Here is a 12,893-nt window from a genome sequence, read left to right on the forward strand (position 1 = left end):
AAAATCAGTTTTGTCCGTCAAAAGGTTAATCTGTCTTCATGGCCGCCCCTTATACCAACTGCTTTCGGGGTTAAAAGGGTTAAGAGGTATGGGACATGACACTCTGTATCCTACTACATTAGGAGAAATCCATCTCCCTGGTTCTGATCTGTCCCTGCCGGCGCTGCCTGGGATGGAATATCCTGATCCACAGGGCTCTGGCCTAACGGTCCCCATCCTGGGGGCTCAGATGGACCCCGTGTCAGGACTCACTGTCCCCCTGGCTGGAACCATGGAGGACCCAGATGGCAAAGGTGATTGGTTGATTGATGGATGGATGGATGGACTGACTGATTTCCTGATACGGAAGTATATTTAATGTTTTTGATGTATTTGATTGCCATACATTTATAGTACAGTGGGCTCCATAATTACTGGCACCCCTGACTAGCAATGCACAAACAAACAATACAAATATAAACAATATAATTATAGAGATAAACTCAAAATACCAACATGTGAGAAATACTGTACTTTATTAATGTTTCAATGGAACCAACCAAAATCATACAATTATTTAATACAAAATAAATGTCACAAAAATCAAAATACCAACATGTGAGAAATACTGTACTTTATTAATGTTTCAATGGAACCAACCAAAATCATACAATTATTTAATACAAAATCAAGGTTTCATAATTATTGGCACTCCTCATTTAGTACTTAGTGCAACCACCTCTGGCAAGGATAACAGCATGGAGTCTTTTCCTGTAATGTTTGACAAGGTTAAGGAATACATTTGGAGGGATTTTGGACCATTCCTCTATGCAGGTCCTTTCAAGATCCTTCACATTCCTGGGTTTGCACTTATCAACTGCCCTCTTCAACTCAGCCCACAGATTTTCGATTGGATTGAGGTCCGGCGACTGAGATGGCCATGGCAGAACATTGATTTTGTTGTCACAGAACCATTTCTGTGTGGATCTTGAGGTATGTTTTGGGTCATTGTCTTGTTGGAAAGTCCACCTACGGCCAAGTCCCAGCCTTCTGGCAGAGGCAACCAGATTGTCAGCCAAAATTGCCTGATACTTGGTGGAATTCATCATGCCATCAATCTTAACCAGTGCCCCTGGACCTCTGGCATTAACACAGCCCCAAAACATCACTGACCCACCACCATATTTCACCGTGGGTATGAGGTGCCTCTCCTTGTATGCATCTCTGTTTCGACGCCAAACATGCCGATGCTGTATCTGACCAAAACGTTCAATTTTGGTCTCATCTGACCAGAGCACCTTCTTCCAGTCATAATTTTAATGACCTTTCACAAACTCCAAGCGCTTGCGTCTGTGTCTTGGGGTCAGAAAGGGCTTTCTTCTGAAAACCCTTCCAAAGAGCCTGTGGCTGGGGAGGTGGCGTCTGATGGTGCTTTTTGAAACCTGGTGACCCCAAGACGCCACCAAGGCCTGCAATTCTTTCACAGTGATGCTTGGGGATTTTGTTGCTTCTCTCACCATCCTCCTCCCTATCCTGGGGGGCAAAATGCATTTGTGTCCTCTACCCGTGAGGTTTTCAACTGTTCCATATCTTTTAAATTTTTTAATAATAGCCCTGACTGTGCTCAGTAGTATATTCAAATCGTTTGTGGATCTTCTTGTAGCCATTACCAGATTTATGAAGGTCTACGACCATCTGTCTCTTTTGAACTGCCAGTTATTTCGTTTTATTCATGGTGTTGGATGACAAAGGGATATTGCATGCATGTTACCTCATTTTTATATCCTAGTGAAACAGGAAATGATGTAATGGCTCAATATAGTTCCTTAAGACTTAGATAAACTTAAATAAGTGGAATTTAATTCCTGGTTTAATTTTGGTAGATGTTATTTTCAATCATCTTTAAGGGTGCCATTCATTGTGCAACCTTGATTTGGAGGACATTGATTTTTAATTAAATCAATAAATGATTTTGGTGGGATCCATTGGAACATTAATATAGTACAGTATTCCTCACATGTTGGTATTTTCAGTTTTTCTCTATAATTATATATTTTTTACATTTTTCTAAGTATTGTTTGTGCATTGCCAGTCAGGGGTGTCAGTAATTTTGGAGCCCACTGTATATCAGTATTTCTGTGCTACTGTATGTTATTCGACAGGACTGGTTGCGATTCGTTTCGGGGCCCTGACAGTGGACCCTGTAACAGGGGTATTGGCTCCTGTTGTGGGGGTTCGCCTGGATGTGCCCAGACAGACTGCTGTGCCTGTTACTGCTTCATACTGCCTGGCTCTGGGAGATAATACCGACAGTGTGCTGGTAAGGAAGATAAATTACACTGGCTACTTTTCTTTTCAACACGTTTAACATGTTGCCAAAATGACAGGTTAAGCACACAAGGTGGCTCCAACATGTTGCGTTTTGATTGTTTTTCAGTCCCTTCTTCAAACAGCGAACATAATCAACACATAGTGATTGAGTTCCATAGTATAAATCACGCGGGTCTCTTTTTGACTTGTTGTGCATGCCAGCTGGAGGCCCTGCAGGAGGAGCGGTGTCTGAGGAACAGGTACTGGAAGCAGGAGAAACAGAAGGAGGAGGAGCTTCTAGCGGATCTGGATGCAGCTCTGCAGCACTGTATCCTTGTGGCCACTCAGGAGGACTCTGAGCAGGTAAACTGAACTAGGCTGGGATGGATGGGGCTGCTCAGTCCTCAACAAACAGGAAAGGATTTCTCTTATGCTGAAGTGTTTGAATGCATACATGTCATTTTGGTTTATGTTAATCTCCCTAGTGGCGTTACTGTATAATGGAGATCCTTATCCATTCTTTGTTTGTGTGTGTGTGTGTGTTAATGTTTGTGTGTGTGTGTGTGGACATGCCTGTGTGAGTGTGAGTGTGTGTGTGTGTGTGTGTGTGTGTGTGTGTGTGTGTGTGTGTGAGTGTGAGTGTGTGTGTGTGTGTGTGTGCACTGTAGGCCCACTGGGTGGACACCGAGAGGCAGCTGAGGGAGGCTGCAGCGGAGCTTCAGGAGTCTGGCCAGTCAGAAGCCCAGAGGAGAGCGTCCCAGCTCTCAGACCTGTCTCTACTCCTGCCTCCTCACGTTCTGCTCATCCTCACTCAAGGTATAGCAAGTCTGGCATAACTTCAGTTAATCGTTAGAGAGTGGATTTGGATATGCTTATCCATAGCTCAAAGTTACATTGTAATATACGTTTGATTGCATATTAGGCTACCTTGTGATGTGTGTGTGTGTTCACACGTGTCCGTGTGTCTTTTTTTTCTCCAAATATATATTTTATGGATTTTCACTTTATTTAGAATAAGGAATTCAGAGGGGGAGAGTAACAGTGGAAAAAGTGGTGGCTGGGATTGAGCCCCGGTCTCCGGTAGGGAAATGTGGCTTATGCTGTGTTACCAGTACACCACTCTGCACGTGTCTGTGTGTGTCTTACTGTGTTTAGGTGATGATAAGGAGTGGGAGCAGCAGTGCTGCTGGCAGACAGAGCTGGTGGCTGGCCTGGACAGGGTGAACGTGTGTGTGGAGAAACTGCAGCAGGACCATGAGAGATGGACAGCACAGAGGGGAGAGCAGACGGCATCAATCCATGTCATGGTCAGATCTAGCATAGTTCAATCCGATTACGCTGATATGTAGATTAAGTAAACATTAAAATATATTTCGTTTTTCTAGTGAACAAGCTTTTTAGTCTAGGACTAGGCTTAATCTTTGTCCGGGAAACCGTCCCCTACAATCCATCTTCACGGTAAAGGGATAAACATTCTAGGGCCGGTTTCCCGGACAAAGATTAAGCCTAGTCCAAGACTAAAAAGCTTGTTCACTAGAAAAACGAAATATATTTTTTTCCCTATTCTTAATCTGTGTCATGCAACCGGCCCTAGAATGTTTATCCCTTTACCATGAAGATGGATTGTAAAATTTTATTAAGGGGAGTAGGATCGTATTCTGCAGATGAATGTATGTTAATGCACAGTAAATGAATGTGTCACAATGACTCAAAAATGAGGGTGTGTTGTTTTGAGGCTCTGTTGTATGTCTCCCAGGATGGGAAACTGAGACAGAGAGAAATATGGGAGCAGCTAAACTCCAGGCAGGCTGAACTAAATGCTGCTCTTATAGCGCTGCACTGTGTCCGAGAACTCTGCCAGCTCCGCGCAGAAACAGCGCAGGTAAGCACACGCAGAAAGCAATACATCTAATGCTTCAGAATGGAACTATCTTTAAAGAGATCATTTACGCAAAAGTACTAACTTTATTTTCCACTTAACTTGGCTGTTGTCAATAATACCCAGACCATTTAAAAGTGTTTATTTGAGATACCAGTGCCATGGGTATCATAAGTGGAAAATCATGTACAGCGAGCTCCAAAAGTATTGGGACATTGACAAATGTTTTGTTGTTTTGGCTCTGTACTTCAGAACTTTGGATTTGAAATGATACAATGACTATGAGGTTAAAGTGCAGACTATTTTCATCCATATCGGGTGAATCGTTTAGAAATTACAGTACGTTTTGTACATGCTCCCCCTATTTTAGGGGACCAAAATAATTGGGTATTAAAGTAGTAAAGAGTTATGTATTTGGTCCAGTATTCCTAGCATGCAATGACTACATCAAGCTTGTGACTCTACACATTTGTTGGATGCATTTGCTGTTTGTTTTGGTTGTGTTTCAGATGATTTTGTGCCCAATAGAAATGAATGGTAAATAATGTATTGTGTCATTTTGGAGTCACTTTTATTGTAAATAAGAATAGAATATGTTTCTAAACACTTCTACAGTAATGTGGATGCTACCATGATTACGGATAATCCTGAATGAATCCTGAATAATGATGAGTGAGAAAGTTACAGAAGCACAAATAAGTGCATTTTTCCCAATACTTTTGGGGGGACAATGTACAAAACGTTCTGTCATTTCTAAACGGTTCACCTGATATAGATTAACTTTAACTTTAGCCAAATAGTCATTGTATCATTTCACAAACAATTGTTCACTGTCCCAATACTTTTGGAGCTCACTGTATATTTGTTATTGAATGAACTATCCCTTTAATATAGTTGACTAGTGTTGCTATTGAGCGTATCTTTCTATCCAGTCTGTGTTATCAGGTTCCTTCTGGTACAAGGAGTTTGGGCTGGCCAGGCCGACGGTCCCCAGTAACCCACTGAAGGTGGTGTCGTTGACCCAGCAGAAAGCCGTGCCTCTCCTGGAGCGCCTCGTTCAGCTACTGGAGGAGAGCAAACAGCCAAGTTTCTCCCCGAGCACCTACTGCCAGCGCATCTCTGGTACCTCAGCAGGTGTGAAGTTGCATTTTTCTGTCTTTTTTTCTTCTTCTGATGATAAGGATATTGTTTCCATAGCTTTTTTTGTCAAATATTTGTTCGTAGGTTTGTCAACAAAACAGACATTTGGATTGGAGACATGTTCTCGTGCATGGACCGAGTCAGTGCCTGTGGTTAAAGGTAGGCACAATAGACGGTGGCCCTAGTGGGTCAGGTGGCTCACTTGGTTGGAGCATGGTACCGGCAACACTGGTGTTGTAGGTTGGCACAGAAAGACTTAAATGATCACACTATTCTATGTGATAGAACCATTCAACTGCGGTTGCTCGTTGTTCATAGCACTGCCTTATCTAGTAAAAAGGGATCCATTTTCTATGAGTTTCTGTCGTTAACAGTGAGAGATATCTATGCAGGAATCTCCACCCAGTCTCTGAGAGACCCAATGAAGGCTCAGCCTCAGGACCAGGATTCTAAGGGCCTCGGTGTCCCACAGCCCAGTCCTCCTCACTCACAGACAGCTCACAGAACGACTGCAATCTCTGACATACACTCACAAGGTAAGATTAATTGATTCATTTATTCATTAATTAATGACCTTTACTTCATCATAGGCTCTGCTGATCATATTTATGAAGAGTCCTAATGATGTCTCATTCCTTCACAGAGGGCCAGCCTATGAAAGAATCTGTTCAGCCTTCACATGTCTGTGTCCCCACACTGTCAGGTAAAGAACAACATTGAAATGGGCTGTTTATTACAAAATAAAGATTTAATATGACTATTATTTTGTTTCCACTATGACTGTGTGCAGAGAAATTGTAATCTCATCTCGTTTCAATTCTACTCAAGTGCTTTGACTATGTCTCTACCTTGTGGGCAACACATTAATTGCATATAGTATTTGGACATGAATACCAGAAGTTCCCAGGGAAGATCACAAGGATGACTTGTTGTAAATGTAGCCCTGATATAAGTTATGAGTGTCTCATAATGGCATGTCAATGTTTATGTGTGACCTGCTATGTGTGTACAGTATGTGTCTGTGATGATGTTTCCCATACAGAGGAGGAGTGGGATAAATTGCTGGAGCTCTCCCCACTCTTCCAGCTGCTAAAGGGTGTGGAGAGGAAGCTCAGGGGCCTGGCGCGAGATGCACGACTTTTGAGGGGGGAGCTCGACGGTGGGTTACACAATAGTCTGTATAGTCAAATGCACATCACAAACGTCCTGTGATGTGTTTGGGCCGAAGACTTGTAGAGATTACAGAGGACCCACACACACACGATTGCTCCACCACATACTGCAATATATAATAACCAAACAATACACAATAACAAACAAAACAACATTTATTTTTATATGTACTTCTCTTGTTACCAAATAGTTTGTTCCAAAACCCCCAAAAGAGGAAGGCAAGAATGACACTGGCATGGAGAAAGTCCTTTGGGAGGAAAACTATTCAAGAGAACAAGACCTTAGAGGGGGAGCTCAGTCACTGGGTGGTCAGAAAAACATGTGTTCTGACTAAGAACATACTGTGCCACCTCATTAAACTGAAAGGCTTTGTGAGGGACTCTTTCAGTCAGTCCTTGTTCAACACAAATGTAATATCACACGGTAGCAGTTAATATTTGAGACCAACTCTGGCGTTCAATAAGGAAACAATAGGAAGAAGAACATTTCAGAAACAGTAAAAGTCTAAACAGAGAAACGGGACAGGAAGGAAGACAGATGGGAAGCTTCATCATGGGACTTATGGCAGAATGGGAAAGATGCTTTATTAATGAAGTTGAGGTGAGATTAGATGTCATTTTTGTGTGGAGCACTTTGAAACAAACTGTCATGGTATACAAATAACTTAATATGCCATTTAGCAGACGCTTTCATCCAAAGCGACTTACAGTCATGTGCGCATACATTTTTACGTATGGGTGGTCCCGGGGATCGAACCCACTACCCTGGCGTTACAAGCGCCATGCTCTACCTTATCTAATTATTAGATAAGGATTATCATCCACTACATGTAGTTCAACTGGTAATTTAACTACATTTTGCAGTAGCTTGGTGGTAGTTGAACTAAATTCAAATGAAGTTAGTGTTTTCAGTAGTTAATGACTTTTTTTGCCATGTAGCGATGTAGCTAGCTACTGGAACTACGTAATCATTTCCTTTCTTTTTCGGCATCAGGCCTGCGTAATTCTCACTTGAATCATTGTTTTTGTGTTTAATAGGCTAAATTACACATTACAGTATGTTACCATATGAACCCAAAGTGATCTCTTCTTGCAATTTGCAATTTGTAGTCTATGACATTTTCGATACATATGATAATTTTTCACTAAGTAGTTTAGATGAAGTGAACTACTTTTTCAAAGTAACTTTAGTTAAGTAAAGTATATTTTTCAGAAGGGTAGCTTTAGTGTAGCTTAACTTCTTCCAGTGTGAAGTAATTGGTAGCTTGGTAACTATATTTTCAGAGTTGCTTCCCAAACACTGACCATCCATCATAATCTAATCACCCCACCACCACGGGAAAAAAGCAGCTAAAGTGTCTGACATAGCAACATAACACCACAGCTGCTTCTTATCCTTCGAGGTTTCTCAACACCGTGAGACATTATCCCCCTCCCTTTGGCGGTCTTTGTTTACATTTACATTTGAGTCATTTAGCCGACGCTCTTATCCAGAGAGACTTACAGTTAGTGCATTCATCTTAAGATGGCTAGGTGAGACAATGTGAAAAATCCATAGAGTCCATAATAGTATATGTTTTTTTCAGTCTGACTATGAAATTAGTCACGAAATTACACAACAAAAATGCAACCAAAAAAGGCCAAACCGGACCACTTGTTCAGGGAAAATCTCAACCAGCTGTGGTTGTGAAGGAACTAGAAAAATATCTGAATCAAAGTGAAAACAAGCAAAAGACAAAAGTAGTGAGGACAAAATAGCCGTTGCCAAAAAGACAATCCCCTGTTAATGACTGCTTTGGTGCTTTGGTAATTATTACCAAATGTCCCACCCACAACACTCAATACAACTTTACTTGACCTAAAATGTATACTTTCAATTGTGATAATACACAGCCTTTGAGAGTTCCTAGACTACTTGTGCTACGTGAAGTGTGAATAGGAAACCCAGCAAGCAGAAATGGTCAACTGGATTTATGGATTGTTTCTGTATTTCAGGCAGAGGGACCTCTTTTATTGACTATCTGGATGCACAGTGGGAGTGTGAAGGAGAGCTGCTCCTTCTCGACCCAGATAGTCTTAATCCCAGAGAGTTCCTGGTCTACCAGCATGGACTATTCCTACTGCAAACACTACATACTCTCAAACTGGTTAGTCACTCACCTTCTCTCCCACATACTGAGAGAGGTTAGTGATGGGTCATAGTTCAAAGCATTGTTCAACTCATCTTTCCAGTCAAAAGGAGATTAATTCATCATTAAATGTGGTCTTTACTGTCTATCGAAAAGTATTTTTCTTTGTCAGTGTGAATGTTCTTAGCACCAATTGTTAATACTTTTCCTCTCATAGACTCCAGCAGTGTCACTCCAGATAGCAACTAGTCTTCCATCCAATAACTACAAATACAACGCCTTCCGAAATTCCTTCTTTTATCAGGTGATGTCCCAATTTCCGCTGTGCGTGTGTGTGTGTACGTGCATTCATGCATGCGTGCATGCGTGAGTGTGTGCTTATATGAGAGAGAGAGAGAGAGAGAGAGAGAGAGGGAGATTACATTTCTATTTTGGAAAAAAATATGCATTGGGGAACAGTGTGCATGTTGTACAGAGATATGATAATCAACATCAATCAAATCTATTTCCCTTTAGGATTGAATGATAGCTCTGAATCTTGCAGTTTAGCTTCTGACCTTTGTGATGTTAACATGTGTGCCACATCTGTCTGCTGCTAACTGATGTCGTGTGTCAGTAGGAAGCTGAGCAGACAGTGTTTGTGCGTCGCCAGAGACTGCAGTCAGTGGGAGGATTCTCTCTGCTCCTCTTGCACTGTCTGTCACACATCGCTGTTGGGGATATGAGCGTCGACTCCAGTCCTACCTTCCAACGGGCTTTCTTCAAGGTGCTGCCAAACTCTGTCTGCATCCCAGAAAGTTTTTCAAACATAGTGCACTACTTATGACCAGAGCCCTATGGGCCTTGGTCAAAAGAAGTGCACTATGTAAGGGAATAGGGTGTCATTTCCCAAAATACTGTCTGGAGATGACATAATGTCTTTGTTTGTGTTTATGTGTGTGACAAGTGTGACTGTATCGTGAACAGGGTTGTGTAGTAACGGATAACCTGTAACAGGGATTAGGTAATCACATTACAAAAATTAAGTAACTGTAATCAGCCCAGATGAAATTAAAAAATGTGTAATTAGATTACAGTTACATGCTTAAAAACAGTTGAATATATTTTACATGACTTCTAATATCAAGATGTGAGCTGCAAGTGTTTGCCTCAGACACACAGAAATGGCAGATATTTGAAAGATGTGCTGAGCCACACAGCTCGGAAGTGACCTTTCAGTGGGAATGGAAGCTGTTCCTATCTGCTTTAATCTATCTATTTTGAAATCTCAAAAACTGCTTAGTTGCTTTCCACAGAAACTTTTCCCCCCCTAAAAAAGTCAGACCGCCACATACTGAGAACTGAATCCTCCCAGAATTTATGTGGATCTTTGTGTCAAAAGGATCTCTAGTTTCAGTGGAAACAATACAATACAATACAAGTTTATTGTCCATTAGTATGTGGACACCCCTTCAAATTAGTGGATTCGGCTATTTCTGCAGGTGTATATAATTGAGCACACCGCCATGCGATCTCCATAGACAAACATTGGCAGTAGAATGGCCTTACTGAAGAGCTCAGTGACTTTCAACGTGGCACTGTCATAGGATGCCACCTTTCCAGTTCGTCAAATTTCTGCCCTGCTAGAGCTGCCCCGGTCAACTGTAAGTGCTGTTATTGTGAAGTGGAAACGTCTAGGAGCAAGAACAGCTCAGCCGCGAACAGAACACGAACGCAGAGTGTAAAAATCGTCTGTCCTCGGTTGCAACACTCACTACCATGTTCCAAACTGCCTCTGGAAGCAACGTCAGCACAAGAACTGTTCGTTGGAAGCTTCATGAAATGGGTTTCCATGGCCGAGCAGCTGCACACAAGCCTAAGATCACCAGCGCAATACCAAGTGTCGTATGGAGTGGTGTAAATCTCGCCGCCATTGGACTCAGGAGCAGTGGAAACGCGTTCTCTGGAGTGATGAATCACGCTTCCCCAACTGGCGACAACTGTAAAGTTTAGTGGAGGAGAAATAATGGTCTGGGGCTGTTTTTCATGGTTTGGGCTAGGCCCCTTAGTTCCAGTGAAGGGAAATCTTAACGCTACAGCATACAATGACATTCTAGACGATTCTGTGCTTCCAACTTTGAGGCAACAGTTTAGGGAAGGCCCTTTCCTGTTTCATCATGACAATGCCCCCGTGCACAAAGCGAGGTCCATACAGAAATGTTTTGTTGAGATCGGTGTGGAAGAACTTGACTGGCCTGCACAGAGCCTTGACCTCAACCCCACCTTTAGGATGAATTGGCAAGCTGACTGTGAGCCAGGCCTAATCGCCCAACACCAGTGCCTGACCTCACAATTGCCAATTTGTGGCTGAATGGAAGCAAGTCCCTGCAGCAATGTTCCAACATCTAGTGGAAAGCCTTCCCAGAAGAGTGGAGGCTGTTATAGCAGCAAAGGGGGGTCCAACTCCATATTAATGCCCATGATTTTGGAATGAGATGTTCGACGAGCAGATGTCCACATACTTTTGGTCATGTAGTCTACCTTTGTGCGATTGTAGTCTGTCACCGTCTCCGGTTTCTTCTTCTGGTCAATGCCGATGGCAACAGTGGGATGCATGGTGCTGAGGACTCTTATTTATTTTACATCTGTACAGCTCCCCTCTCTGTTTATTGTTCCGAGCAGGTCTTCTTTACAATCATCTTGTCTGCCAGGGAAATTGATGTAAAGAAGTTGTCCACAGTCACATTTCTGCCTTTGCCCATGTAAGGCTCCATATGTCTCAAAACCAGTCTCAGACCGTCGCTCACCCGCTGGCCTTGTTTAATCTTAAGTACTTGGTTTCAGCATAACCATAACTTAAATAAACATTTGTCTGGTTTGTTGGCCATGTATTGGGTAAAACGGCACCAAGCTTTGGTCAGGAACAGTTGCTCATCAACAGTTATGTTCTCTCCTGGCTTGTAACAAGCAATGCAATTCTTCACAGAACTTTTCCAGGTGTCTGAGAGCGGCGAACCTGTCTGTCTGCACACATATTGGTCTTGTCTCCTTGTCATCAAAACTAGAGTCATCTCTCTACTCCTGTTTATACCTGGTGCTAGCATGCGTCCTTTGTTCTGATCTTGTCCACTATCTGATTGTGCCCACATATTATCCGTTGCATCTACACATGGTATTAAAATGTGTCTGTTACCCATCCACTGTGTCCACATTGTATGCAAATAATTTGACAGATGTTGTTTTTCAAAATAATATTCCTACATTTATTTTAAGACAAATATTGATGCCATAAGTCAATGGTGCCACCTGTGATTCATTTGGACGGCAGGATAATTATGATTTATATGGTTTCACTGTCCAGATCCATCTACACTTGTAAGATATCCAGACACAATGCATCCCTGACTACCCCTAGACACAATCGTCTACACCTGTCCAAAATTCTGGGCACAATCAGAATGTGGACAAGATCTGGACAAAGGATGCGTGATAGGACCAGGTATAAATGGGGCTACTGAAGCGGTTGCATACCTATCAGACCAAAATGACTCCACATCCCTGCTCTTTCTGCCGTATGCCCCGCAGACATACAAGAGTGCAATAAAGGCATGTCCCACCCACGTACTGTTTACTTTCCTGTGCGCATGAGCGACAGTACAATCTATGATGTGCTACAACATCTGCATGTCACATAAGCAAAGAAAACTGTAGAGTGCGCTGGCAATTTGTCTCTTTGCGTGAGGTGTAGGGCCTGCTCTCTCTGTGAGAATATATTGGAAAGGGAGCCTTCCTGTTGCGCTCTCGTCACTCTTTCTACCCAAACAGTGCCTTCCTGTTATGTATGGTACGACGTGCTGTACGTCGTACTGTACGTTGTTATGGTTTATGACAGTGTGCTGCGTTACGGATGAATGGGTTGTCAGAATGCGTGGCACATGTCATTAAACGACAGAGTGATGTTCAATGTGAAACTGTGCAGATGTCCGTTCTTCTACAACTAGGCTAGATATAACATTGGCGACGAAGATGGCTGAATTCAGTTTACCACCGCCAGCACCATTCCTCGCCGTGCCTGGCGAACCTCCAGTCCCGTGGAATAACTGGCTTGATAGTTTTAACACTTATCTAGAAGCTATGGACTTTTCTACAATCTCCGACAAGCGGAGGACAGCACTGCTCCGTCACTGCCTTGGTACAGAGGGACAGAGGATTTTCAGAGCGCTTGGATCGGCTCCTACATTCACTGCTGCAGTCAGCCTCTTACGGAACCACTTCGCCGGGAAAGAGCGAGTGCTCCTCCGACGC

At 42.7% G+C, this 12,893-nt stretch overlaps 1 protein-coding gene across 1 annotated transcript in view; it reads left to right on the forward strand.

Moving 5' to 3' along the window:
- The first annotated feature begins 241 nt into the window (after positions 1–241).
- Positions 242–12,893, forward strand: part of LOC311101857 (uncharacterized protein) — a 28,631-nt gene continuing 15,979 nt past the window's right edge. Inside the window, exons 1-14 of the mRNA XM_084143071.1 lie at positions 242–293; positions 2,142–2,299; positions 2,512–2,652; positions 2,958–3,105; positions 3,445–3,596; positions 4,046–4,171; positions 5,101–5,302; positions 5,393–5,467; positions 5,701–5,844; positions 5,952–6,011; positions 6,351–6,467; positions 8,476–8,627; positions 8,827–8,913; positions 9,229–9,375. Of these exons, the coding sequence (XP_083999197.1) occupies positions 272–293; positions 2,142–2,299; positions 2,512–2,652; positions 2,958–3,105; positions 3,445–3,596; positions 4,046–4,171; positions 5,101–5,302; positions 5,393–5,467; positions 5,701–5,844; positions 5,952–6,011; positions 6,351–6,467; positions 8,476–8,627; positions 8,827–8,913; positions 9,229–9,375 (1,731 nt within the window). The 5' untranslated portion in view covers positions 242–271. The remainder of the gene's footprint in view (positions 294–2,141; positions 2,300–2,511; positions 2,653–2,957; positions 3,106–3,444; positions 3,597–4,045; positions 4,172–5,100; positions 5,303–5,392; positions 5,468–5,700; positions 5,845–5,951; positions 6,012–6,350; positions 6,468–8,475; positions 8,628–8,826; positions 8,914–9,228; positions 9,376–12,893) is intronic.

This window comes from Coregonus lavaretus (assembly GCF_964263955.1).
Source record: "Coregonus lavaretus genome assembly, chromosome: 26".
Lineage (NCBI taxonomy): Eukaryota > Metazoa > Chordata > Actinopteri > Salmoniformes > Salmonidae > Coregonus > Coregonus lavaretus.